Raw genomic sequence first — 27967 nt, forward strand, 5'->3', positions numbered from 1 at the left:
CGGTTCAGGGCAATTGGCTGGACGCTCCGGTGCCCAGGGAAGGCGAGCGGCGGTGGCGGCGGACGGGCAGAGCCAGGGTCCCGCCCTGAGCAGCCCAGGACGGTCAGCGGGCTGCCTGTGCCCGCCGCCCACTTCGCCAGCTCCCCAGCCCGCTCATCCCTCACGGCGCTGTTGATTCTCCGGGACGGGACTTTGCGGCGGGGGGGGGGGGGGTCCTGCCACAGTCCCGCTGCTTCGTGAACCCTGGTGGCTGAGGCCCAGCCCCACGAGAGGACCGTCACATGGCATAAGGGAGATGCCAATCTGCTGGGCAAAAGTGTCAACTTTTTTTTTATCTCCAACCATGAACTATTAATCAATTTGGGGCCCATCTTGGTGACTCCCAGCATCCCTGCTGCGGGCCCCGAGCAGGGTCCCCAGCCGCCCAGGGAGGCCAGCGGGCTCCGTCTCGGCCCTCCGGGGAGGTCCAGCTTCACAGCCCGCAGGGACAGCTGTCAGGCGGGCCCGACCGCCCACGCCAAGGCCCGCTGCCTCTGCAGAACCCCCGTCCGTGCACCCCGAGTGCACGTTATCCAGGTGATCACCGCTGGTTTTTAAAGCATCAGCGGGTCAGCCGCCTCCATGAAGTCTCCCCGAGATGGCAGAAGAATCGGACAGGACGGGTTCCTCAGAGACACCTTTGGTGTCTCATCACCCGGACACAGCGGCACACGGCACGCGCCACGCAGAATTCGCGATTTAACCGCTCGTGTGGGAAAAGCCTCCACGGTCCAGACTGGTCTGAGGCGTGATTATTTTCACGTTGCCTGTCAAGACAATTAAGCGCCGAGCTGGGTCCCAGGCTTTATGTTCCTAGCGACCTGCCAACAAGAACTGTTTATTGGCAATTTTAAATACTCAGGGGCAAAATAATCCATTTCCTTGGCACACAAGCCGCACACAGAGCAGCGTCCCGCCCTCGCAGCCTAGCAGGACTGGAGATGAGGATGCGGCTGGGTCTGCAGACAGGAAGCCCACCGCAGCCTGCCCCGCGGCGTCCTCGCGCTGAGGGTGGGCCCGTGACAGGTGGGTTTCTGCCGCCGCCTGGTCTGACCGATGAGTCACACAAGCAAGGGCACCTGCCGTGAAGAAACAGCCCAGTTACTCGGGTCCACAGGAAGCCGGGGTGCAGACGTCGGCGCTGAGGAGACCTGTCCTTGCTACGTGACTGCCCAACACACTGACTGGAAGTGGGTGTGGATGAGGGTCCGCCCGGCGGGACTCATTCTGAATTGAAACAGGGCCCAGCGGCCACGGGCCTGCCTGTCCTGCTTTGGGACCCTGCCGCAGGCCACAGAGGCTCCTGCTGGCTTTCAGGGACCAGGCCGCGAGCAGACCAGCACCAGACCAAGCGAACTGTCTAGAAAAGAGAGATGGACAGACACCCTGCTGCAGCCTCCACCCAGGCCGAGGACCACGGCGGTGGCCCGTGCCCGACAGGAGACATCTTGGGTTCTGCAGCTTGGCCCTGGACCAGCAGGTGGGTGGTGGGATGTGCTCAGGGTCCAGTGGTGTGACGTGCCCTCCTGCGTCCCCAGGAGCTAGTCTGGCTGACTGTCTCACCCGGGGAGGGCGTGCATGGCCCCGCTGGCCAGTGTGGCGCCGGACGCAGCTCGGCCAGCCCTCCTGCCCTCCTCCACTGTGTCTCAGGGCCTGTGGCTCCTGCCTGCTGTGGAGACATTTCTCCCCGCCCCTCTCGACCCCACAGCCCCTCAGCACCTTCCTCAACCTGGCAGCCCCTGTGCCAGAGCGGATGGCGTCCATCAAGGCCTGTCTGGCGTCCACCGGGTCCCCGAGGGGGCCGGAGCTGGACCTGGATGCTGACAGGGCTGGGGCAGCGGGTGGCGGTGGGGGCGGCAGGGAGGGCGGGCTGCCAAGGTCTCCCGGTCCGGAGGGTTCCGACCCGTGTGCGGACCTCTCGGCCTCCCGGAAGCTCCGGAGCTCCTCAGAAGCACAGGATGTCACCTGGGGAAGAGATGGTTAGATGACAATGTCCCAAGGGCTCTTTCTGAGGGCAGCGAATGGCCGGGTATCTTCCCCTGCACCCAGCCAGGAGGTGTGTCTGCTTCCTGTCCCGAGACCCCCGGGGACAGTGGCTGAAGGAGAGAGCAGGTGGCAGCCCTGTCCCCGGGACCTCCTGCTGTGCTGCGTGTCTGGGTGCAGGACAGGCCCAAAGCCGCACATGCGCACCGACCTGACCGACTGCCGGCAGGGCCCACAGCTCGTGCTCGGAGCGTCCTGCACCCAGCAGGCTGCTCCTGGGATCCGGGCCGTGGGAGCCGGAGACCACCCACTTGCCTCTAAACGCCAGTCCACGTTGGCTCCTGAGGCCGCCCAGTGCTGCCCTGGGGTGATCTATGCCCTGAAGCCATGCTGGGCCCCCTCCAGGGACTTGGAAAATGCTCAGTGCCAGGCGGGCAGGGGGAACAGGGAGGGAGACTTCCAGGGCGCTGCCGCCTGCCCAGGGACCGCGCCTCCATGCCAGTCTGGGCGGTTGGTCACCATGAGCCCTGAAGAGCCAGTTTGGCCGGAGTTTCGCAGCCACGCCCCGTGGGGTGCGCCGGGCAGGCTGCTGCCTCACCTTCCGCAGGCCGCAGGCCCCGCGGTGCCCCCGGATGGCCGCCAGCAGGGCCGAGTGCTCGCTCTCCGACTCCGCGTAGGACAGCTTTTTGGGGCCTCCTTCTGGGCTGGGCTCCGCCGTCTAGAACATGAAATCAACACGGGTCGCTGACGGTGGAGAAACGGTGGCTGGGAGGCGTCTGAGGCCCTGGGCCCGCCAGAGGCCGGTTTCCCCGGGCATCCTAGGCACCGCCGGCAGCAAGGACCTGGTACTGTGATCACCACCTGCTGGGGGCGCGTCGGAGGATGGCCTCTTACGCCGGGCCGCTGTGACTGGCTCTGGCTTTCCAAGCTGCAGACCCTGACGGGAGTCCTGGGTCTCTATGAGTGGGCAGCATGACCTTGGGCCAGGTCACTGGACCGCACCATGCCTCAGTTTCCCCATCTAAAACCCAGAGGAAGTAGCTCACCAGCTTCCCTAGCTCGTCAATCTCAACAGTGAGGGTGGAGAGTGGCACCCCTCCGCCCTGCGCCCCACCCCCGATTCTGGAGGGACTATTTTACATGGCGCAGCAATGACTGGAGGGGGGGGGCTGTCGTGAGTTCCTACTGTTGTCGGAGAGTTTCAGGCGGGAGGCCCTGGCCTGGCTGCATGAACTCCCTCCACAGTCTCACCAGCAATGAGGACAGCCCACCGCCCACGCTCCAGACACACTGGTAGCATCTTCCCCCGGGGTCAGGGCCTGAGAGCCGCGTGGACAAGCCCCATTTCCTGTCTCTAGCGGCTTTGTTCAGACACTCCGTGCGCAGTGAGACAGAGATCTGGGTCTCACTACCCACGTGGTCCCTCCTCGGTGCCCTTCCCCTCGAGCGGGCCCCTGCGCTGCAGGTGTGGGAGGAGGGCCGCGCCCTCGGGGCAGGGGCCAAGGTTCACCTTCCGCAGCCTGTCCTTGCCTCCTGCCGAGTGGATGGCCTCCATCAGCGCGCTGTGCAGGGAGGTGTCTCTGGGCGCTGGCCTCTGGACCACAGGTCTGAACTTTTTCTTTGGCCCGAAGATGCTGGGTGGCAGCGAGCCGTCGGCGTCCGGCGTATCCGTGCAGGCCACAGGGGGCCTCCCCTCCTGTGCCAGGGCGGCGTGGCTGCTGCCGCCGGACGCTCTGGGGGAGGGAGGAGGCTCCCTGTGGGCGGGGGCCCACCTGGAGCCGTTCACCAGGGACCTGCCAGGGGCCCCGTCATCTCCGGAGCGCAGGGGCCCGCTCGTGCTGTCCAGCGCGCGTCCAGGGTTCCCTGCCGAGCCGGCCCTGTGGTCAGCCGTGCTGTGCTTCCCACCCAGGGCACGGCTGGGGCCCCCGGGATCCTGATCCCTCCGCGCAGTGCCGGGCGGGATGTCGGGGCCTCTGTGGGCGCCAGCAGGGGGGTCCTGAGCAGCCAGCCCCCTGAGAGGGCTGCTGACGTGCGCCCTGGGCTGGGCTCCTCCTGCGGAGTCTTCCCGCTTGGAGTTGGGGGGCTGGCCGCAGGGTGGCGTTGCCTCCCCTTTGCGCATGTGCGGCTCGGGGCCCAGGCTGCGGGGGGCGTCCTCCGGCGTGGGGCGGGGTGCCCTGAGCTCTGGCCCCCCGCCCTCCCTGGTCTTCCCCGCCCCGTCCTGCTTCGGGGCTGCGTCCGCGCGGGCTCGCGGGGGCCCCATCCGCTTGGCAATGGCCGAGGCCACGTACTGACTGGAGGTTCTCTTCTGAGGCCTGAGGAACAGCACGTGGGCCGTGCGAGCTGCTGGCACTTCCGTGTGGCACGAGGCTGCTGCCCGTGGCTGGCTGGGCGCCCCCTCCGGGGGTCTCCCTTCCGGGTGGGGGGCCGGCTGCGAGGGCGATGTCGCTGCGGGCTCTGGGGAGCCGGGCTCTGCTCCGAGTCTGCCGCCCTGCTGTTGGGACGTGGCGGGCGCCGTGGGGGTGCGGGTGGGGGGCCCCCTGGCCGAGCACTCCGTGGGCCGGCCCGCGTGTTTCTCCCTGGAGTCGGCCCCCCAGAACCCCCAGACTTCTCCGGGGGGCTGGGCGTCTCTCTCGAGAGCAGGTGACGGCAGCGCCACGGTGCGGCCCCCGCTCGCGTGGGGGTTCACCAGGTTCCCCAGCTCGTCGATCTTAATGGCGCCCGTGGAGAGCGACACTCCTCGGTCGTAACACCTCATCTCTGACTTAGGGGGGACAATTTTATAGGTCGTGAGGCCATATTTAAGTCCGAAACTGCCCCCTGGGTTCTGGCCTCGCTGATACCACGAGGGAGGTACTGAGACATCCTTCTTATCGCCGCCTTCTCTGTCCTTCGCTGGGGGAGGGTCCCGGGCCTCAGGGGGGTGTGTCCTCGCGCGGGGCCCAGAGCCCTGCTCCTTCCTCTTCTCCTGTGCGATCCCGTCCTGCCCGCGCAGCTCAGCAGTGACCTTGGGCTCCATTCGGACGGGATCCACATCTGTCCAGGGGCCGGGCAGGGCTGACCTCACTTCCCCCCTGTCGCGGGCAGGCGCCCAGGCGGGGTCCGCCCACTCCTGTCCCTGCTGCCGCCAGGGCTCCGCCTGCACCTGCGCCTGCACCTGTGCCTGCACCTGCGCCTGCGGCGGGTGGGCCGGCCTGCTGCCTGCACCCCCCAGGTCAAAAGACCCCGACTCCACAGGATCATCTAGAACTTCCCCGATAAACGTCACTGGGATGGCATCGGCGTCACTCTGGGGGACCATGGCGCCCTGCAGGCAGCGGTGGGACACGCCGTTGACGGAGCCGGTGAGAGAGCTGGAGTCGGTTTCATAGCTGTCTTCCAGGTCTGCAGAGAAGCACACAGGCGTCACAGCCTGGCCCTCGCCCAACACCTGCCCTGCGGCCATCACGGGACTGGCCGCCCCGCCCGCCCCGCCCCTTCCTTTCCTGTAAGGTATTTGCATGTATTTCAGTGTCATTTCAGCTTCTCATCTACCTTTGCCTGGGGCCAGTCACAGCTCTCAGGAGTCAACAGGTGGCCAGCCCCACGGGGTCTCAAGAGGAGGCATTTAGGTACATTTTGCTGACCTCCTTCACTTACAGATGGATCTCTCACCCCGAGCCCTCTGGAACCCGGTCTCGCCCCGAGTGTGACGGTGGGTGCTCCCCGCCCTTCGGCTCTGGCTCTCCGAAGCGCCCCGGAACCTGCGGGCGCCCTGCCCTGGTGTCCCCTTCTCACGAGGTGGACGACTGGGTGTGGACACTGCAGAATGTGCCCCAGTGGATGCTGGGTGCCACGTGGCCAAGCTCAGGCCCAGACGGCGGATTCGAGAACCGGCTCTGCCAACGCCTCTCGAGGGCACAAGCCGACAAGCGAGTTGGACGGAACGGATCCGCTCCCCCTGGCTCCGTTCTAAGGTGCGGCCCACAGGGTTTATTTTCACCCTGTGCCTTTGTTTCTGGGACACCCTGGCTGTTTGCTGAGATTCTTTGCCTCAGTGTTGGCCTGGCAGCCTCCTCCCCACGGTGACAGGGCCACGGTGACAGGGCCACGGTGACATGGACGCCGGGTCATTAGCGAGTAAAGGGCTGGGGTCTTAAAGAAACCTGGGCACCTTGGTCGCCCGTGACTCCTTAACTCACTCGGGTCTTGGAGAAGCTTTTTTCTCAATATGTGTGGACTGCTTTCCACGCGCAAACGGGGTCTCATTCGAGCAGGTGCCTGGCCGCTGTCCGGCCGCCCCGGAGAGGGTGGTTGCGGCGCTCGGCCCTCACACAGGCTGTCTGCCAACCAGGCTGCCCGTCCTCCCGCAGCTTCCGCTCGAGGGGCCGTCACAGACTGTGGCCAGCAGGGCAGCCCGGGGTCACGCCACACAGACCACGCCCCCGGGCGGGGCGGGGCCGAGCTCACCGTCCAGATCCCCGTCCAGGTCCGCCAGGGTGTGCTCCAACTGCCGGGCAGCGAGGCCGCCGTCGTCGTCTGCGGGGGTGGCAGCTTCCTCAGCTCTAGGGGAGCCCGAGGAGAAAGAACAGCATCCGTGTCCCTCAATACTCACCGAATTCGCTCCTTTCTGGACACATCCCAGGGAGGTACAACTCCCGTTCAGGTTCCTGCCATTCATACTCCCTGGACCCCTCTGGTCCTTGGAGCTGCTGAGACACAGCTGGTGAGTGGTGCAGGTGTGTGTGTGTGGTGCATGGGTGTGTGTGTGTGTGGTGCAGGTGTGTGTGTGTATGGTGTAGGTGTGTGTGTGGTGCAGGTGTGTGTGTGTGGTGCATGGGTGTGTGTATGTGTGGTGCAGGTGTGTGTGTGGTGCATGGGTGTGTGTGGTGCAGGTGTGTGTATATGTGGTACAGGTGTGTGTGTGTGGTGCAGAGGTGTGTGTGGTGCAGGTGTGTGTGTGTGGTGCAGGGGTGTGTGTGGTGCAGGTGTGTATGTGTGGTGCAGTTGTATGTGTGTGGTGCAGGTGTGTGTGTGTGGTGCAGGGGTGTGTGTGGTGCAGGTATGTGTGTGGTGCATGGGTGTGTGTGTGTGGTGCAGGTGTGTGTGTGTGGTGCAGGTGTATGTGTGTGGTGCAGGTGTGTGTGTGTGGTGCAGGGGTGTGTGTGGTGCAGGTATGTGTGTGGTGCAGGTGTGTGTGGTGCAGGTGTGTGTGTGTGGTGCAGGTGTGTGTGGTGCAGGTGTGTATGTGTGGTGCAGGTGGTGTGTGTGTGCAGGTAGGTGTGTGGTGCATGGGTGTGTGTGTGGTGGTGCGGTGTGTAGTGTGTGGTGCAGGTGTGTGTGTGTGGTGCAGGTATGTGTGTGGTGCATGGGTGTGTGTGTGTGTGGTGCAGGTGTGTGTGTGTGGTGCAGGTGTGTGTGTGGTGCAGGTGTGTATGTGTGGTGCAGTTGTATGTGTGTGGTGCAGGTGTGTGTGTGTGGTGCAGGTGTGTGTGTGTGGTGCAGGTGTGTGTGTGGTGCAGGTGTGTGTGTGGTGCATGGGTGTGTGTGTGTGGTGCAGGTGTGTGTGTGTGGTGCAGGTGTATGTGTGTGGTGCAGGTGTGTGTGTGTGGTGCAGGTGTGTGTGTGTGGTGCAGGTGTGTGTGTGGTGCAGGTATGTGTGTGGTGCATGGGTGTGTGTGTGTGTGGTGCAGGTGTGTGTGTGTGGTGCAGGGGTGTGTGATGCAGGTGTGTATGTGTGGTGCAGGTGTATGTGTGTGGTGCATGGGTGTGTGTGGTGCAGGTATGTGTGTGGTGCATGGGTGTGTGTGTGTGTGTGGTGCAGGGGTGTGTGTGTGGTGCAGGGGTGTGTGTGGTGCAGGTGTGTATGTGTGGTGCAGGTGTGTGTGTGGTGCAGGTGTGTGTGTGGTGCATGGGTGTGTGTGTGGTGCAGGTGTGTGTGTGGTGCAGGTGTGTGTGTGGTGCAGGTGTGTGTGTGGTGCATGGGTGTGTGTGTGGTGCGGGTGTGCGTGTGGTGCAGGGGTGCGTGTGGTGCAGGTGTGCGTGTGGTGCAGGTGTGCGTGTGGTGCAGGTGTGCGTGTGGTGCAGGGGTGTGTGTGGTGCAGGGGTGTGTGTGGTGCAGGGGTGTGTGTGGTGCAGGTGTGTGTGTGGTGCATGGGTGTGTGTGTGTGGTGCAGGGGTGTGTGTGGTGCAGGGGTGTGTGTGGTGCAGGGGTGTGTGTGGTGCAGGTGTGTGTGTGTGGTGCAGGTGTGTGTGTGTGTGGTGCAGGTGTGTGTGTGTGGCCCCAAAACGTCAGCAGCTCCCCAACCACACCCGGTTCCTGCTCACCACGGTCCTGAGTCTCGGCTTTGTGGGCACCGCCCACCGCTGCACACTCAAGCTGGTGTGCCCACAGGACCTGTGTGCCTGCCTGGACTGCATTCACCACGCCTGGCACCTACCTGGACCAGTAATAAGCAGCCAGGCTGTCTAGAGGCTGTTTGCAAACACGCACAGAGGCCAGGGGCTGGACCTTGTCACCCACTGCCAGGCCGTGCCTGTGGCCCGTGAGGAGGCTGCCTCTGGCCCCTGGAGCCTCCGGGGTGGAGGGCACCGGCTCTGGGGCAGAGCTGTGACCAGGCTTCCATGTGCACTCACCCCAGCAGGGTGACATGTGGCCCCATCTGTTCCTGTCCAGGCCTTGACTTTGGCTTAATTCCCATCCTGTGCAGGTGACGGAGGGGACAAGGGCCACCCACAGAGCCCTGCTTCCGGGGCTCTTCAACAGGAAGTATGAAACGACGACGACAAGGACAAGGATGCAGCAGGAAGCACCACTGCAGAGCGGTGATAACACTCCCACCCTGGCCCACCAGGGGCCTCGTCCCAGACCCCACCGGAGGTGGCGCCTTCCAGCGCGAGTCCCGGCACCCCTCTGAGTCCCACGCAGCCTCTGGGTGCCAGGCTGAGACCGAGCCCTGGCACAAATGAGCTCATTGTTTCCCCCAGCAGCGTGTAAGGCAGTGGGTACGGCCTTTTCACACACAGGAATCGGGTCAGGACACTGACACACCTGCCCAGACCACATGGGCTCTTCAGTCTGGGGGCCACCAGCCAGGGCTGGTGTCCAAGTCTGGTGTCCAGGGTGCAGCGTGGACCCTGCCACCTGGGTGTCCGGGGGGCATCAGCCACCCACTCAGGAAAGCCGACCTTGCCCTGTTTGCATTGCTGGGGCAATAGATCCATGACACAGCCGCTCCCAGAGAAATGACAGACGGTCTTTACAAGCGCATGTGACCCCAGGTTCCTGCCACACGTCAATGGCAAATGTCACTATCAGGGAGGGTCACCTGTCTTCTCTGCTGACGTCGAGATCGAGGGCCAACTCCAGCGCTGCTGATCGGGCACAGACGAGCAAGCAGGAAACACACGTTGCACAATCACGTGGCGGTTTGCAGCCGAGAAATGAGACTTTGCTATTCGGGGACTGCGTCCTCTTGGGAACCAGGAGATGGCTTCCAGGCTCCGCTCAGCTAATGCCCCGACAAGCCGGACAGAGGGTCGCGGGAGATGCGCGAGCCTGTGGAGCAATTGTAAGGGCCTCAGGGAGCACGGACTGCCTGTTCACTGCTTTCGCCGCGGACGTGAATGGTCGCGATGCCTCTCGGTCAGGTGGTGCGTTTGCCTATCGTGGTCTGGGGTGGCTTAAACACATCGAATCCAAGTATTTGGTAACGTCTGTGGCAGAGGAAGAATGAACGCACCGTGTAAACGGGAAAACAGCACCTTGTCGATGCTCGTTCCTCGTTTGGGAAGCTCAGAGCCCAGCCAGACAAAACCAGACGTGTGCTTTCCCTGCGGGGTGTGCGTCACCTCGCTCCATGAGAACAGGGGAAAAATTAAACATGAACCTGAGATAAAAATTCCGCTGATGCTATCGTCTTATAAAGATTAAACTGGAGAAAATAAAGCACGGCGAGGTGACGGAAACGCAGCGAGTCCGAGATGCTGGTGGTGGCGGCTGCTGGTTTGCACTGGAAGGACGTGCGCCTCGGGAAGGGACAGCGCCCGGCGTTGCAGAGCCGGCTCGTCCGTCTGTCCCTCGTGCCGGTCTCCTTCGGGGAAGCAGCCCTACCGGGGGGCACGTACAGACGCAGCACCCGCAGTTACACTGGTTTCTGTCAATACGTGCGCATTCGGCCGGTCGTATTCCCAGGTCTTGTATCCGTGGACTCCCCGGGGAGCCAGACCAGTCTTTCCGACTTGCAGACGGAAGTCCTCAGGTGCGCAGGGCGCTGTGTGCATTGTCCATGCTCTTTTTCTGTAAGAAACTTGAGTGCCCTCGGATGTTGGAATCTGGGGGGAGAGTGTACATCTGGAACACACCCCTGCGGATACTGAGCGACAACTAAGTGTTTGGGGAGTTGAAAGTCACACTCAGATCTTCCCCTGCCCAGGCGTTGGCATCCCTAACCCGCCTGTGTGTTGTTCAAGGGTCAACTGTGTATTACAGACAATGACCACGGTGATCAAAATACACACACACCTAGACAAGGGGGGACGGAGCTACAGAGCCTCTGACCAGTGTGACCCGCTGAAATCAATGAGTTACAGTATTTTGTCCTTTTTCACAGTTGTGTTCATTTTGGGGTGAAGCAGCTTGAGTGATACAATAATTCTTTAAATGGGAAAAATTTTAAATACTCCTTTTCCTATGATGAACAATAATTCTCTTTTGCAAAGTGGCAAGAGCCCCCACGTGGGAGTGGGGAGAGAAGGAGCCAGGGCGGAGTTTCTGGGAGCCCGCTGAGCCCCACCATCTCCGGTCTGGGGACCCCTCGCGGGGCTGTGAGCTCTGCTCCCCGGACGGCTGCGTGGATGGATTATCCCGCACAGCTCAGCGCTGGTGGAGAAGTCCGTTTTGCTTTCTAATATAAACTCTCAGGAGAAACAGGTGTATCGATATTTGCTTCGCCTTCCTCACCCCTGCCACTTACTTCTCCCAAGGGCCTGTAACTCTCCCCCTAGAAAACCCGGTGAGGCGCTTTGTCCGGGGCTGGGAGGGCAGCTCTCTGGGCAAGAGGCCGGGTCCATGTCCGCGTCCCCGACTGCAGGGCTGGCAAGGACAGCCACCTCTTCTCAGCCTGAAGCAGCTGCACAGACGCTCTCCAGGGCATCGCCCCGGCCCGACACCCCCAGTCCTCAGAGCTGGTTCTTACTGACTGTTTGCTCTGGCCTGAGACCAAGAAAATAAAGAACAAACACAGCCCAGACGTTTTGATTCCAGGCTGCACGTGTTGCACGGACATCACCAGCGGCGTTTTCTCCCACGGGCGTGACTTTGCAGCGACCTTCAGGGTGCTGCAGGACCGCGCGTGAGGGACCAAGGGCAGCGGTGAGTCTCAAACCAGAGGCTGCCCAGAAAGTGGAGCTGCCTTGGGGGTGGTCCCGGGGGGCAGGGGCACAGGGTGAGTGCCGCAGGGGGTGCCAGCCTTTTGGCCTCACCCCTGCCTTGCAAACAAGCAGTAGGGGCAGTTGGGTCAAAACGACGCCAGGACAAGTCGCTGCTTTGTGGTGGTGTCTTGTCCCTTTATATGCGAAAGGAAGAAGGCACCTGGGCTAATGGTGACCCGTCCCAGCATATTCGGTCCTTCTGTTTGATGTGGCTAGGGAAGTTTTTTTACCCAACGGCAAAATTATGGAAAAAAACAAAAGGAGAAGGTTGGAGAGAACAAAAATGTCCCTTTCAGGGGGTAATATAACTTGCAAATGACAACCAGACTGAATCGCCGGTTTCAAAACAATGACTGGATAAACTAAAGGCAAGAAACCTGGGAAAGTGCACAGCCGATGACAGTCATGCCCCCGACCCTGTCCCTTTAACAAACGTTCCCGTGTTTGCCAAGCGTCAGAGCTCTAGGAAGTCGAGAGATGGGACGAGCCACCAGCGAGGCCGTGGATCTCCCTGGAGTCACATTGAAAAAGGTGTAGCGGGGATGGGTTTTAATTAATACCTTATTTAATTTCAATTAGGACATTTTACTCAACCCAATTTTAACCTGAATTATTTTCTTCGTTTCTACATGTAATTACTATGAAATTACTTTTCTTAAGGCCAGACTGGGAGCATGGTTTACACTCAGCACATCTCACGCTGAGCCGGCCACGTGGCAAGTACGCGTGGCCAGATGTGGCCCGTGGCTACTGTCCTGAACAGCTTAGCTCTCCCAGGTCTCAAATGTTGTTTAAATGTTTCTTTGTAAATGCAGTTACAAAGTTTCAGGATCTTATAAGGTGTTAAAATGCTCCTAAATGTTCCCATGGTCCAAAGTTCTTATAGTTACAATGTGTCAGGGTTGTGGAGGGTATAAAATGTTTCTAAAGTCACCAGTTCCTATAGTTACAAAGTTTCAGGGCTCTGGATGGTATGATATGTATCTAAAGTAAGTTCCTATAGTGACAAAGTTCTAGGGTTCTGGAGGTTATATTCTGAATGCTCCCCAGGTCAGAGCTCCCATAGCTACAAAATACCAGGGCCCCAGAGGTGGGTGTGGCCTCTGCAAACCCAGGATTAGCCCTTACCCAGCCCCTCCACCAGCCACCTGTGCATCTCAGTTCCATAAAATGACTTGGATCCATAAGCCCTGCAGGTAACACTGTTTCTTGCTTCCCCAGCCATCATAACCACTGCTCACTGATAAGTGGGGCTGAGCAGGAACTCTGGGGGTTGCCAGGCAGAGGGGGGAGGGCAGTGGACAATTCAGGGAGGCTCCCATCACCTGGAGCAGCTCCACCTTCTGTCTCCTGTGGCTCTGCACAATTTCAGTGAGGCCCTGCTGCACCAAAGCAGAGCCCCAAACCCCTTGCCCAGTTCCCTCACACACCCCATAGGGCATTTCTGCCGAGCTGATGTCCCTCACGGAGCCAGGCCAACACTGCCGTGGATGGAGCTTCAGCCTTGATGGAGGGAGCGGCTCTACATCACCTGCCCAGGACGGGGCCGGGAACTTCGCCCCGGGACTGGAGAGGTTAAGAAGGATGCTTTCAGCTGAGCAGGAGCTCTGGAGCCAACAGTACTTGCCTTCAACTTGTCAACCTGGCACCCCAGGCCACCCTAGCCAAGGGAGGCTACATGACTTTGCCACCTGCAGGGTGCAAAGAAAGGAGAAACACCCAAATACACTGGCACCCGACCGTGTAGACTTTATAAACTGGGGTCTTCGCAGGTCACAGAGGGTCTGACACTCTTCCCGCAGTATTCAATGAACACCCGAGGGACAGCGAGGTGATCCGAGTTAAGGGCACTCAGGCAACGGTGGACGCCACGCACACCCCTTAGTATATGGGAACTGGCTGCACGGGGCGTCTCTGCCGGCCGAGGAGTCCGAGTCTGTCGGGGACAGCTTCACGACCACTCAGAGTCCACTGCCCCTGGAGAGGCCCAGCCTTGCAGTCATGCGGAAGGTGACCTCTGCTGTGCCCGGGCCTCGGGGGCTGGCATCAGAGGGTGGGCGGTCCCACAGGCATAGCCAGGCTCAGGTCACCACCGCTTGGCACGCAGAAAAAACGTGTTCTGGGAACACAAACGCCTCTTTTAGGATGCGAGGGCCGCGCATGGCAGAGCCCTGGGCTGCGGCAGGGACCCAGGTGTGGGCCCAGCGTCCGGGCAGGAGCTCGGGAGAAGCCCTGAGCAATCACTTGGCCTGTCTGCTCGCCCAGCATGGCTGCCCTGGACCGAGGTGCCAGCTGGCGTCTTGGTTCCCGCTGCTCCTGGACACAGGGCTCCTGTGCAGTGTCCAGCAGGCTCTTCTGGCCGGGGCGGGGCCAGGCCACACCTCCGGGAGCAGCCCTGGTTCTGCTCTGCCAGTCAGCTGGTCTGGGCTGCCAAGCCCCCAGCACTGCAGTGGACCACGGGCCCGTCTGGACCTGGGATTGACCTGCTTCACTGAGGCTCAACTGAGCTCTGCAGACTTGCTCTCCAGCCTAGAACTGCATGGCTCGGACCCAGTACTGGAGAGCTCAGACCTAGCACTGGACAGCTGGGACCTAGTACTGGACAGCTGGGACCTAGTACTGGACAGCTCGGACCCAGAACTGGGCAGCTGGGACCCAGGACTGGGCAGCTGAGACCCAGGACTGGGCATCTTGGACCCAGGACTGGGCAGCTCGGACTCACTAGTGGACAGCTGGGACCCAGTACTGCACAGCTCGGACCCACTAGTGGACAGCTTGGACCCAGTGCTGGCCACTCAGACTCAGTACTGGACAGCTGCGACCTAGTACTGGACAGCTCGGACCCAGTACTGGAGAGCTGGGACCAGTAGCAGACGGCTCGGACCCAGGCCTGGACAGCTCCCGCAGTCTGGCCCAGCCCTGACCTGGCCCCCCAGGCTTCACACCGTATGCTGTGGACAGGACCACGGACATGCTCTGGAATGCACCAAGCCCACGGAGAGGGGTGTCCCCTCTTCTCCATGACGAACGTGCACTGTCCTGTTTTACAGCGACAGTGAAGGCTGACGACACAGCATCCCCCGGACGGCGCTTGATGGGCATCGTTCTGATGAGCCCGAGAGGCAAGACGCAGGTACTTCGCTGAGAGGAAGAGGTGCTGACCCCCAATTCACTTGTGAGGAGGTGTTTCCAGAGCTCCACCACAGGGGGCACCTGAGCCAGGCGGCCACACACACACAGCGGGAAAATCAGGGGACAGAGGAAGCGCCCAGCACCCTGTCATCCCCCCTCCGAGGAGGGCACCCCCAAACAGGCCATGCTCCACAGGCACACAGTTGAGTTGGGCTCTGAATGTCTGAACTGGTTGCCCACGTTTAAGATTTGGAAGACCCTACATAACAGTCTAGATTTCTGGCTTCTCAGAAAAAGGCCCCACTGGGTGCGTAAGGCCTCAGGGCAACAGCTGGAAGGAGGAAGAGGGCATCTCTTTCGGGGAGATCACCTGGCCCCCCTCTTCATGGACAGTGTGTCAGTGGAGAAACGCCTGTGACCCTCTATGGCCATGCCATGGGGTTGGTGGCAGAGAGTCAACCCCAAGTCTGGGGCAGAGAGTGGGCAGCACGGACCGGGCTGCATGCCGGCAGCTGGGCTGACCAGAGAGGGAAGGGCCTGCCTGGGTATTCACGGCGCCCCATGTCCTGGCCAACGGCAGAGAGATCGCGACAGACCCCGCTTGAGAGCTGGGCGCCTGCTGCGTGCACGGGGCCCACAGACCCGCCACACCGCCGGTGGGTGGGAGGCATCTCTGTGCCCACACAAGCCAAGCGCAAGGCTCAGCAAAGGTGGGGGCTCCGCAGGCAGCCCGTTGGTGGTGAAGGGAGTCCACAATGGGCCAGTCAGGGTGCAGAGCCCCCCGCCTGCCCCCATGCCATCAAATTCAGTGGCACCAGGACCAGAGACGAGGGAGAAAACCACACGCCACTCCCTGTCCGGATGCAGCAGCAGCTGCCAATACTCCATCGTCCCGGCTGGGACAGAAGTCAGCAAGGTTGTCCGTCAGGGCCACACAAAGCGCTCTGCACGTAGAGCGTCCCCAGGGCTCGGACTGACACGCCTGCTCGGTTTCAGGTGTGGAGCTTGGCGTGGGCAGCCCCCAAGCAAACTCGCAGGAGGAGCCTGGAGAGTGCGTGGACGGTGGTCTTTCTTTACGTGAAGTGACTAAGAGGGAAGTGCCGTCACCTCTCCCCTCTCCTGGGGGGAACAGCACGGCCCAGCCCCACCGCCAGAGGGTCCGTTTGTTAGACGTGCAGGGAGTAAACGCACTAACGACACAGGCATCGTCATGGGTAAACCTGCAACGGGTGCTGGTGGGGGTCACATGATGGGCACGAAGCTTCTAAGGAAGGGTGCAAACAAACCAGACATCACCCTGTCTGGTTGCATAACTAGAAGGAGCATGCGCATGTGGTCATGGAGAGCGAACCCCCAGGTCAGGAGCGGGGACTCGCGGGGGGGGGGGGCTGGCCAGTAGTGGACTCCGGAGGAGTCTCTGCTGGGTCACCCTGCCGACAGGATGGGCCATCGGCCCTCCCTTCCCTGTCACTCACCTGCAATGCCAGTGTCCAGAGCCGTTTCTCTCCCACGCAGGGCTCTTCGGGGGACCCAGCTCTGGGGTTCCCACCAGGTCCTGGTCGCTGCTGTCCTCCTGGTCGGTGGCCCACTTGTCTCTGGATTTCGTGCTGTCATGCTGGGAATCCAGAGAGATGATGTCTGAGGGGGAGCTCATCACTCCAGAGTCCTCGGTCGTGTCCTCGGACGCAAAGCAGCTGCCAACAGACACGGTCTCCTCGGCCTCCAGGGGCACCGGGGGGACCCCGTCGGCACTGCAGGGACTGCTGGGCCCCAGGGGCAGGCTCACTGCACGAGACACGGCAAGGACATGTCAGCCAGCAACTCAGTTCCTGCGCCACCCAGCATGTGCCCCCCAACCTGCCCGACTCATCAGAACCTCGAAAGTTGGGGTGCGAGGGTTAAGGATTTCAAATACACAGCTTCTGCCAGAAACATGTCAGCTTGGGGGAGTCACAGGCATCTGTGGGGCTGACAGCAAATTCCCCTCAAAAAAGCACATTTGGAATCAGCGTTTTGGATTCTGGCCCCGTATGAGCCCGTGGGCGCACGTGGACAGTCAGACGGATGACACGCGGGAGGATTGTTTCCCGGCCGGCCGCTGTGTAACCGATGCTCTTTTAAAACGAGTTCTTTTTTTTTTAAAAAAGCAGGATTTTTTTAAAAAAAATCTTAACATATTTAGAAATAGATAATACTGTTGGAAAACTTGTGACAGGGACAATTGAAATTTGGCCTAAAATAGTCATGATCCTGTGTTCATCAGCCTCTGGCTGTCCCTTCAATTTACATGTGAGACAGTAAGTTCTGGTCCCAATAAGAGGATCTTGGAAGAGAACCTTCAGGCCAAATTAAGACAGATCAGGACAGCGGTGTCCTGGGCCGAGGTCCTGGCTCCTGAGCTCGGAGTGAGCGCTGAGCTGCAGCTCCTTAGCGTCCTGGTTCCTCGCCCCGGGGACACCCATGCGGGGGGCACGGCGGCCCCCGGCCACCCACCAGCGCTTTGGAAATAGGTGGAGTAGTGAGGCCAGTACTCCCTTTCTACTGAGCCTCCGGGTTCTGTCAGACCTTTGTGGGGAGAGAAAACCTCTGACTGAGGCTGGAGTCGAAGGACAGGGACACGCACGGCACCTGGCCAGCTCGCCACCTGAGTTGTTCCTTTTCTCTTGGTGGAGAAAAACTTTAAGCTTCAGCACCTCAAGACACACGCTCCGGGCGAGCACTGTAGGGCAGCCCAGGACGCGGGGCTGGGCTGTGTGCCGGTGTCCTCTGCTGGGACATCCTTCCTCCAGTCAGTGAGTGGAGGCCACCGCAGGCCGCGGGCACTCCGCGCTCGTGCCCTCGAGAAGCAGGTGACGAGAGGCCGGGACATCGCCACCGCCCTCAACAGCGGCGTCATTTCACCTGGACAGCAGGGGATTAACAGAAGAAGGGCCCCGGAGACAGTTCCTGCTGGCACTGGTGTAGTTGAGACCCCAGACAACAGCATAAGAAAAGAAGAGACATTTCCCAGAAGCTCCCGGGGAAAGACGCGGACACACAGAAGGGCGTCGGGAGAGGCCCGAATGCACAAGGCAGTGTCCCCACAGTGACCTCTTCCTCCCTGCTTCCTTCCTGGCCTTTGTTACAAGACTCGCAGTTAGGGGGCAGACACGGGAAAACATGGCCACGAGCTAATACCGCTGAACCTTCTGACAGTGTTGGCTGGCGCGCTGCCGCAGCTCGCGGACGGTGGCCGGCCACTTGGCCACGCAGCCTGGCTCGGCCCCCAGATGGCAGCCGGTGGGCTCGGCCAGCTGCGCAGGGCACCCCCTGTGACGGCCGCCCGGACGGCTGAGCGGCCCGTTCCCCCCGCCCCCATCACTGGGATCGAACACGTAGGTCAGTGGGAGGGACACTTCTTCCCGCAGTGTGAGCGGGCAGCGAGGTTGCAGGTCGCGAGGACTGGACTCAGGTCCCGCAGGGCAGCGGGTGGCTGCCTGGGGCAGGTGTCTGGCTCTTTGTCACAGTTTCGTCTGGGAGGAGGACCGTGCCGAGGATGGAACAGGATTCCAGTCCACAGTGCCGGGGCCCTGGCTGCCTCTACTTCCAGGGGGTGTCAGCAGAGGAGGCCCCGTGACAGAACTGGGGATACAGATCTCCGACCCAGAGCCTCAGCTCTCTGGTGACTCACAGTGCAGGAGGGACAGACAAGTGCAAGAGGACAGACAACCCTTAGCAGACAGTGATGCCACCTTTAGGTGTGTTTGCACAGGGGGACCAGGGTGGCTGGTCAGGGGAGGTGCTAGCAGACGGGAGGGGACCTGGGGCTGCACAAGGGAGGAGCAGCGGTGGGTCCAGTGCCAGCCAGCCCTGCTATGCCCCTCCCCCAACAGGTATCAGCCCTGCTATGCCCTCCCCCAGCAGGTACCAGCCCTGCTATGCCCCTCCCCCAGCAGGTACCAGCCCTGCTATGCCCCTCCCCCAGCAGGTACCAGCCCTGCTATGCCCCTCCCCCAGCAGGTATCAGCCCTGCTATGCCCCTCCCCCAGCAGGTACCAGCCCTGCTATGCCCCTCCCCCAGCAGGTACCAGCCCTGCTATGCCCCTCCCCCAGCAGTTACCCCTCCCCTGGGAAGTAGGACAGTTCCCAGGCCTGGGACATTAGCGCCCCCTGCAGCCAGGTTTTCTGGGCACCACCCCCGGAACTCAGAATAAATCCGCGGTGCAGAGGTTCCAAGCCCGCCCTGCCCGCGCCCCCTTTCTGTCCAGCTTTGACACCCAGAATGCTTGCCCGGGCTTGATCCCCTTCAGTGTCTGGAGCGAAGAACAGAAGCCGGGAGTCACTGCTCTCAAAGAAGCCAGCGGCAAACCTTCAGCCCTCGGAGTGGAGGGTCTCTCTCCAGTGGGCACCCTTAAAGCCATTTAAGCGCACAGCACAGGGAGTGATGACCAGGGCCCCTCTGGCCCAGGTGAGTCCTTCATTTCTCATAGGTCACCTTTCCTCGGGCTGGGGGACGCCATCCTGGAGCCCACCGCCAGGTGTTCAGGGAGGACCCTCTGGGCGCCTGGGGCCAGGGAGCTTGAGCTGGGCAGGGGCAGGCAAGGGGCTCACCCAGTGGAGCGAGGGCGGCCACACAGGAGCCAGAGGACAGGTGCCTGAATGCCTAGGGAAAGGGACCCCGGAGCGGGGACCCCTGCCGCGGGCGGAGCACAGGAGGAAGAGGCGGGGAAGCCCTGTGCTTTTCCATTTCCTCCTGCTCAGACCTTCCCGTCTCGTTTCAAAGGCGGCGGCCCCTCTGCCCAGCGCACGGCTCACGGTCAGGTCCTGCGCTCAGAAAGCAGGCTCCACATTCCTTCCATGCTCTTCGGAGTCCCCTAGGTCACAGGAAGTCGCCAAAGAATGTCCTCGACAAAGTTCAATATGACCTTTTCCTGAAGAGTGCACGGTGGAAATACTACTTCCAGAAATAGTGCAGAAAACGGTATCAGAGCAGTTTCAGGCTGAAGAAGTGACTTGTAAACACAAAACGTACCCCAAATGGTTATAACGTATGCCCCACACAGGAAGAGGGGAACATGGTAGGAGGAGGTGACGCGGAGCCGGGGGGAGGACGGTGCACCGGCAGGTGCACAGGAGCCTGATTCAAGGTGGGGGCATCCCAGCAGCCAAGGGGAGGGGAATGGGTCCAAGAGGCGGGAGAAGACAGATGCAGGACCCCAGTCATGTGCTGAAGAGGCTCTTGCAGGGCTGGTGAGTGACACCTCAGAAAGTTCCCTGGGGGTGAGAAGCCCCTCCCCGTATGCAACGAGAGTGGGAGTCTCAGGGTTTCCATCTCAATTTCTGTGTCGTCCTGTGGCCTCTGTCCACAGCCTCAGCCCCCTCCGCTTGGCCGCCAGTGAAATCATTCCGCCCTGTTAATCATGTGCCTACATCGCCTGCTGTTTGAGAACGGTCGCCTGGCACAGACAGGGTGGCGTGTTCAAACTGCGACCTGGGTCTGGACTAAGGTATAAAACGTATTTTCAAAGTTTTTAAAAAGATACTATAATAGAGCTTTGTTCCAAACAGTTTTAGAAGTCGCCAAACGTAACATGCTCTCAGAAGTGAGAGGAAGCAAAGCAACTTGCAACAACGATCCCAGGACGGTCCCAGAACGGTTCCAGAACAGTCCTAGGGGCTTCTGGAATGGTCCCAGAATGTTCAGCACAGGCAAAGGACAAGTGTCACCGAGAGCCCTCCCTGCCCCATCCGGCCTGCCCAGAAATGCGCAGGGTCAGGCCCGTCATTTTAGGAAATGCATGGAATTGTCTCCAGCCGTGTCCAAAGTCAACGGACTCACGGCAGTGGATGCACGCTCCACACGCAAGCCGCCTGTCCTACTCAGTGATGTGGCCCCAGACCACCTGGCCAGAAAACACTCCCGTCCCCGGCAGCCTCAAGCGAGCCCGTCCCTACAGCCTTTGACTCTCTCAGCGGTAAAGAGACAAGAATCCGAATCCGTCACTCAGGGCCCCGGGAACACTCAGGGTGCCGTCCCCGCAGCGGCATGGGTGCACCTGCTGATGTTCTGACCTGTGACCCGGCTGCGAACCGGCAGGTGCCGTGGTCACGGGCACGGTCTCTCCCCTCGCTGGGCCATCTCAGAACAGGCGCCATGGCGTGGGGTTCAGGCTCTGCGGTCTAAGGCCTCGGGGCCGTGAATCTTATACATTGTTTTCCTGCTCTCTGTCTCTCTGTCTGTCTGTCTCTGTGCAGCAGATACTGGGTTCTCAGCCCCAGGTACAGCTCAAACACCACAAACCTGCCCTGAGAGCAGCCCCCCCGAGGCTGGGCCATATGTGTGGGCCTTTTCTTGGCACTGAGGTCAGGAGGTGAAGCCAGGCCTTCAGAGACACAGGGCAGCTGCAGTGGGGTGTCCTGGCTCTTCCCCGGGGGCCCAGGAGGTCAGGGGCTGGAGGAAGGGCATCTGCTCCCCGGTCTGTTGGAGAGGGGCCTGGACAGCCCTGTGCGTCTCCCTTCACGCTTGACCTTGGTGACCAGCCTGCCTTAGCACTGCCCACCCTCGAGACGAGGCCGCTTCATTTCCACAGAGACCTCCAGCCACGGGTTCTGGGGCGGTGGGTCCAGCGTGCGGTTCACTGTGGATTATTTTAGCCAAAGTGAACACTGACTATAAAAAATGAGATGGCGCCCTCAGCAGGGAGGGATGCTTCCGGAGGGCCTCACGCGTGCTTCGCAAAGGGACGTTTTCCTCCCGGCCCCTGAGCAGGGCAGAGCCGCGTGGGTGAGTGGGGCCGCCCCGTCACGCTCGGAGCCTGGTGAGCTGCCCAGCCAGGGCCAGGTGGACTCCCACTCTGCGCGCTGCCAACTCCGCTTACTGACGCCGACCTGATCGTACACCGGGTGCAAGGCTGTCCTCCCGTAACCAGGACCCCAAAGACAGTTCGTGGACGACGCTGGGGAACGTGACTTCCCTCCCAGATTTCCGCTTCTCATCTGCCTGGTTAAGCGGGGACGTCGAGGTCACATCCTGAGCGAGGACGTCTGGAGGGGACAGGTCACTGTTTTCTCACGGGCCCAGACCTCCCAGGGTGGGTGAGGTTCAAGGGAAACACGCGTGTCTCCAGGTAGGACCCACCTGTATCCCTGGAGCACGTGTCTCTGATACTGTCTCCGCGTCAGGACGCCCAGTGTGGGCGGCACGGCATCTCGGGGTCTGAGCTCTCAGGGGGGCAGGGTTACAGCTCGAGGTCAAGGGTGTGAAGGTGCCGGGACCCCTGGGTTGGCATCCCAGCAGCACCTGCATCCCTGGCCCCACACTGACACACCCCGGGACCGGCCCCTTCCTCGTCTGTCCACTGGTTTCCTGGGGACAGAATGACCGCAGGCACCAAGCAGATCTCCTTCAGGGCAGGTCGGGGGGCCCTCTCCAGGGGCGGGTACACACTGGGGTGCTCCATTCTGATCCGTCAGGCGCGGGTCCTTCTGCCCCTCCCACCCCTCCCTGCAGGGGCCCCTGTTCTGGTCCCGGAACACAGCGGGGTGACCCGTTTGTGTGTCTTCTGTTCTGAGCAGCTCTCTACAGTCCTGTAAGACAGACACGTGCGAGGCCAGCTACCCGCCAGGATGAGGGTTAAAATAGCCCAGATTAGGAGCACAAAGGCTCATCACTGTTCTCCTGGTCCGAGCTTGTTCTGGAAAGACAGATAGACAGACAGACACTTAGCAACAGTCTCACTGACCATGGGAGTCTCCAGCACTGGCCCCGTCTTACCCAGTGGTCGCAGACCGGGCCGGGAGCTGGGCGAGGTGGCCCGGCCCTTCCGTCTGCTGGCCGCCCAGCCCGCGTGCCCGAGAGGCGGGGCCGCCGCCCTCGGAAGCTCAGTAATCCCCAGCTCCGGGCAGGAAGCCCGAGTCACCGTGTCCCCGCAGGCCGCCTGCCGAGACCTGGAGGGCTGCCAGCGCCCTGAATGCTGAAGTGGCCACGAGCAGCCTCTCCAGCAGCCTCCGCCGCCCGCGCCGACGAGCTGCCACTCCAGCTCCGGCTGTTGTGTCTGCGCCTCCTCGCTGCGGGCAGCACGCGCCCCTGTGTGCGCCAGGGCGGCCGGGGTCCTGGAGGTGCTCCGGGCACACGCAGAAGCAAGCTGGTGGTGCTCTCACAGACCTCAGGGTGCGCAGGCTGCAAGGGACCCGCCGCCACTCGGGCGGTCTGGCACCGCCAAGCGGGGGGCGCTCCCCCAGGGCAGTGTGCACGCTCACGGACACCCGGACGGCCCCGTCCGTCCTGGGAGCACGGAAAGGAGAAACCTGTGCGTCCAAGCGGATGTGACAACAGAGTCTTGACATCTTCCTGATTTGTCGTCGTTGTTGTTTTAAACGAGGGCTTGAGTGACTTGGTGTGCGGTTTGACTGGAGTGGGGAACCCCAGCCGACAGGCCCGCAGGGGCGACTGCGGGGTGCGTGTGAGAGAGGGAGGTGAGGCCGGGTGTGGGCAGGACCCAGGAGGGCCGGTGCCCCTGCACGGAGCAGCCGCCGCCGCCACCTCCCTGCTGTTTCTCAGGAGGAAAACCGGTGTCGCCACATCTGACTTTGGTGAAGAGGCAGAAATCGAGATGTGAATGTGTATTTTAAATGTCGGGCCCTGGCCAGTTTGGCTCAGCGGTTAGAGCATCGGCCTGTGGTACAGAGAGACCCGGGTTCGGTTCCCGCTCAGGGCACGTACCTCGGTTGCAGTTTGTCCCCAGCCCTGGTTGGTTGTGCGGGAGGCAGCCACTCGATGTGTCCCTTTCACATCGATGTTTCTCTCTCTCTCCCTCCTGCTCTATCTGAACAAAAAATGGAAAATGTCCTCGGGTGAGGATAAAAAAATAAATAAATAAAAATGTCAGCCTGTTTGCATGGTCAGGGTGTGTGGAGAGCTGGCCATTGCTCTAAATACTTCAGGGGTGCCCAGACGGTACGCCTCCAAACCAGTTTGCTGTCCATGAACCCCAGCAGGGAGGGGGGCTGCCGCCGAGCTCACTGGCTGCGCTCTGTGCCCCCCACATGGGAGCCAGACTCCGCGGATGCAGGTGGGTTTCCTCAGCACCCGGGTTCCCTGGGAGACACTGAGGGCCCAATCCAGTGCGGCAGCCCCGTTCTCCTTGCTGGCCATTGGTCTGTGCATTCCAGCGGCAGCCAATGGGAGCGCGTGACCACGACTGGGGTGAGAGCTCACCCAGCCTCTAGCCTTGCGGGAACCTGCAGTTTCCTGGTGTCTCAAGCTCACTTGCGATGCGGGCAGAGCATGCTCGGTGACTCCCCGCAGCCCCTTCTGCCCACCCGGGTGCGGATGCGACTAACTGTGCTATCCCAGGTCTGTGGTAAGTGAGGCCCCGAAGGAGCCTGGCCACCAGTCCGGGAGGCGGGTGGTCAAGTTCTCCGTCCTTGCAGAGAGCACGCGTGAGCCGGGCTCTGGGCTGAGATACTTGGTGCAAGCGTGTGCATGTGTGAGGGCCGGGCCTGCAGCGTGGCCACTGCCACTGGGCACTGTCATCTCCACACCCGGCAGACAGCAAGTAGATCAGCAAGTAGATGGAGAGAGAGAGAGAGAGAGGTGTTGATATGTAGATATAATCACACACACTCACACACTCTCACACACACTCTCACACACTCTCACACACACTCTCACACACTCACACACACTCTCACACACTCAACACACACACTCACACACACTCTCAAACACTCGCACACTCTCCCACACAAACACACTCTCTCAACACAAACACACACTCTCACACACACTCACACACTCGCACACACTCACACACTCCCCCCACAGTCTCTCAACACACACACACACACTCACTCAACACTCACATAGACACTCGCACACTCGTGCGCACACACTCACACACACGCACACACACGCACACACACGCACGCACACACTCTCACACACATGCACACACGCACACACTCTCGCACACACGCACACACACGCACTCTCTCACACACACGCACTCTCTCACACACACACATGCACACACTGGCACACTCACACACACCGACACACTCACACGCACTCACACACACTGACACATGCACACACACTGACACACGCACACACGCACTCACACACACACATGCCCTCTCACACACACACGCACACACTCACACGCCTCTGTTCCTTTCTAGGTCCCATCCACACACCAGCAAGAGTGGACGGAGCGTGGCCCTCAGAGCGCAGCCGCCCGGCACTTGCCTGCCTCCCTTCCCCTTCCGTGTGGGGAGCGGGCTGGTCCTCTGACCTCTGACGGCAGGAGCCCAGCCTGCTCCAGCAGCAGCCCTGTGCTCCGGGACCCTCTGGACGGTTAGCCCCCAAAGGGGTGGTCAGGGCGCCCCCTGGTGGACGAGCTGAGCAGGGACAGCCTCAGGCACCAACGAAGCTCCATCCCCCGCCTTTTAGCTGCCTGCTAACCAGGCCGAGGGCGCAGGCTAGTGGGAGGCTGGCAGGGCTGCCCTGGCACCTGGCCGGGCCTCCTCCACACGAGGGCACCGAATCTCAAGGCAAAGCTTTCTTAACACTGGCAATTCGAGCCCTCAGAGGGGACACGTCTGTGGGCCGGTTACAGCATCTGCCGTCCACGCTCACCTCTGGTTTAGAATTTGTGCTACTTGGAAGCCTTTCTATTGCTCATTGCCCCGTCTCACTCACACGAGGCAGACCAGGATGTATTTCCTCTGCCGCCGGGGTTCCACACGAGCCAAGCAAGAGCGTCTGATCTACGCCAGCTACGGCCTTCGGACTTAGACCCGTCACTCTCCTCCCGAAACCAGCTAGCAGGGTCGTCACCCCGGAAACCACGCAGCCCATCCCCGCGATCTCGAAAGTTCCCCTCTCTTTCTGGGTTTACCTTTTTTTTTTTTTTTTCTTTTTCTCAGTACTGAAGGACATGCGTAGTTACAAACCTCCTGACTTTTACACAGCTTCATCCATAGTTATAGAAGTGTATTCTTTGTTAAGAAGAAGAAAACAGAAGGGTTATATAGAGCATGTTAAGGCAGAATAAACAGAGAAGAAAATGATGATACGTTTAATCTCGCAGTTTCCAGCAAAGAAAGTGTTGCTGCTGGTGACAGGCGGAGCCTGGGAACTCAGACCACAGAGAACGCTGAGCCATGGGACTTGGTCCTCCATCCTCACCGAGGCTTTGAAGTTTGCTAGTTGTCATTTCGCCATGGCATCTGAATGGGAGCAGACCATTCTGAGTTTTCCTCCTGTTCCACGTGTGTTGGGTACCAGTGATGAAGGAGTTAACACACACACACACACACACATACACACATGCACACAGGTGCACACACATGAACTTGCAGGAGCACACAGTTGTGTGCACACACAAGAGCACACGGGCGTGTGCACACACAGGAGCACACAGAGGTGTGTGCAAATACAGGAGCACACAGGGGCGTGTGCACATACAAAGGGGCGTGTACACACACAGGAGCACACAGGGGTGTGTGCACACATACAGGAGCACACAGGGGTGTGTGCACAGACAGTAGTACACAGAGGCGTGTGTACACACAGGAGCAGAGGCGTGTGCACACACAAGAGTACACAGGCATGTACACACACAGGAGCATGCGTACGTACACATGCATATACATTATTCAGAGTGGAGAGGAGGAAAGGCTCTGGGAGTGGATGAATTTCAGGACAAGTCATGGCTGTGCTGCTTCGAGATGCCTGCAATGCTTGTGGGAAGGGCCCTCACCTCTCCTAATGTCTGGAAAGTATATCCTACTCCTACCGCAGAAAAGTTTGCTTTGCTATCAAACACAGAAGTCTGCAAACGGACATGTTTTGAGTCAGATTACACGAGTTATGAAAGTTGTGAACAAGCAGCATCATATTTTGGACCCAAACTAACCCGGAAACTGAAAATCAGCCATTGATAGCGTCCATCACAAACACAGATGTCAGATGTGGGCACTTATCACAGCGGCTGAGACCAGAAAAGTCTCAGAAAACTGCACTAAGCCTTTTCCAAACTGTTTCATCTGTAGAACTAGGAGCATCTACTTACAACAAGATCATTTCAGACTCTTCCTAGAAGGTCCAAGGCCCCTGTGACCCGAGACGGCCAACCGTGCCCGCAGCTCAGGACCACAGCCCCGCCCTCCACTGGCGGGTTCGGGTGAACGTGCAGAAGTCACGCCAACGGCAGCTGCAGGATGGTGCGGAGCTCCCGTCCCTCGTCCCTCTGACCTGGCGCCTGCTGGGCGCTCGCCGGGGTTCTGGCCGGCACGGGGCGGAGGTGGGGGGGCTGGAGCTCCCGTCCCTCTGACCTGGCGCCTGCTGGGCGCTCACCGGGGTTCTGGCCGGCACGGGGGGGAGGGGGCTGGGTTTGGGTCTCACTGCTCAGACAATGTGAACACCTCACCTCTGGTCCTTTCTGTGCCCCTCTTATGGGACACGTCACGTTACGGAGGATAAACGATCCACGAGGAAGGAGGGGTTCTGAGGCTGAGCCAGAAAGGAAAACGTTTCCGAGATGCAAAGGCTTTGAGACAATAAGCGGCCCCTGAATTAATTAACTAATTCGCCAGGTTCGCGAGGATCCTCATGCTGGTCAGCACCGAGCCGGACATCCGTGCGTCTCCCTCCTGCTCACCCACGGCCCTGAGCCCACACAGCTGCGCACGGGCACCTGGGCCGAGACCCAGACACGGTCCCAAATCCACGTCTCCAGCCAGTGCCACGACCCGGCAGGTCAGGGTGCCGTGGTCTCCCCCTCCCCCTGTGAACTGGCTCAGCTCTATTTTTGTTGTTAGTCCTCACAGGAGGGCATTTGCCTATTGATTTCCAGCTAGAGTGGAAGGGAGGGGAGGGGGAGGGGGAGAGGGCCAGGGGGAGGGGGAGGGAGAGAGAGAGATTGACTGGTTGCCTCCTGCACTCAGACCCAGGGCCAGAATGGAACCTGCACCCCAGGTACGTGCCCTTGACGGGACTCGAACCCGAGACCCTTCAGTCCTCAGGCTGATGCTCTAAGCGCTGAGCCAAACCGGCCGGGGCTGGCTCAGCTCTGTTGAGCTGGTTCTCACCCCACACACCCAGGTCCTCTCTTTCAGCAGAGTTGGATGTGTCTCTTGCACGTTCTGCCCCTTAACCAAGAGTTCGGACAGCGATCTGACCCGCCCTGCTCCTACCGGCGGCCTCCACTTTGTCCGCCTCCCCGCAGCCCCGGCCGCTTCCCGCACACCTCGTGTTGCGTGAGCACACGGCCTCCCGGTGCGTCCCCCCATCTAGGCAAACACTGCGCTTCCTCGTGCAGACTCCCCACTCGATGACGTGAGGGCCAGTGACCGCTACTTATCAGACAAAAGTTCTTTATTTCAATGCAAAAGAGGGAAAAAAAGGCACTTTCTAACTTTT

The 27967-nt window shown here is 60.6% G+C and overlaps 1 protein-coding gene across 1 annotated transcript; it reads right to left on the reverse strand.

The window, feature by feature from the left end:
• Positions 1-240: 240 nt before the first annotated feature.
• COBL (cordon-bleu WH2 repeat protein) lies at positions 241-22001 on the reverse strand. The gene is made up of 7 exons (XM_036247399.1): positions 21842-22001; positions 16038-16347; positions 6469-6563; positions 3533-5403; positions 2621-2740; positions 1759-2004; positions 241-1118 (listed from the first exon to the last, which is right to left on the reverse strand). Exons 1-7 carry the CDS (start codon positions 21999-22001, stop codon positions 1101-1103), a joined length of 2820 nt encoding a protein of 939 aa, XP_036103292.1. The 3' UTR covers positions 241-1100.
• Between the last annotated feature and the right edge of the window lie 5966 nt (positions 22002-27967).

The sequence above is a fragment of the Molossus molossus genome, unplaced genomic scaffold, assembly GCF_014108415.1.
Source record: "Molossus molossus isolate mMolMol1 unplaced genomic scaffold, mMolMol1.p scaffold_m16_p_7, whole genome shotgun sequence".
Taxonomy (NCBI): Eukaryota; Metazoa; Chordata; class Mammalia; order Chiroptera; family Molossidae; genus Molossus; species Molossus molossus.

Excerpts from the sequence above, each read along its gene's own strand:
- COBL (XM_036247399.1), bottom strand. The coding sequence starts at position 22,001 with ATGGAGCACCCCAGTGTGTACCCGCCCCTGGAGAGGGCCCCCCGACCT. Across the intron at positions 2,741-3,532 it reads GCAAGGACAGGCTGCGGAAG|ACGGCGGAGCCCAGCCCAGA; the intron begins GTGAACCTTGGC and ends TTCATGTTCTAG. Across the intron at positions 2,005-2,620 it reads GGGCCTGCGGCCTGCGGAAG|GTGACATCCTGTGCTTCTGA; the intron begins GTGAGGCAGCAG and ends TCTCTTCCCCAG.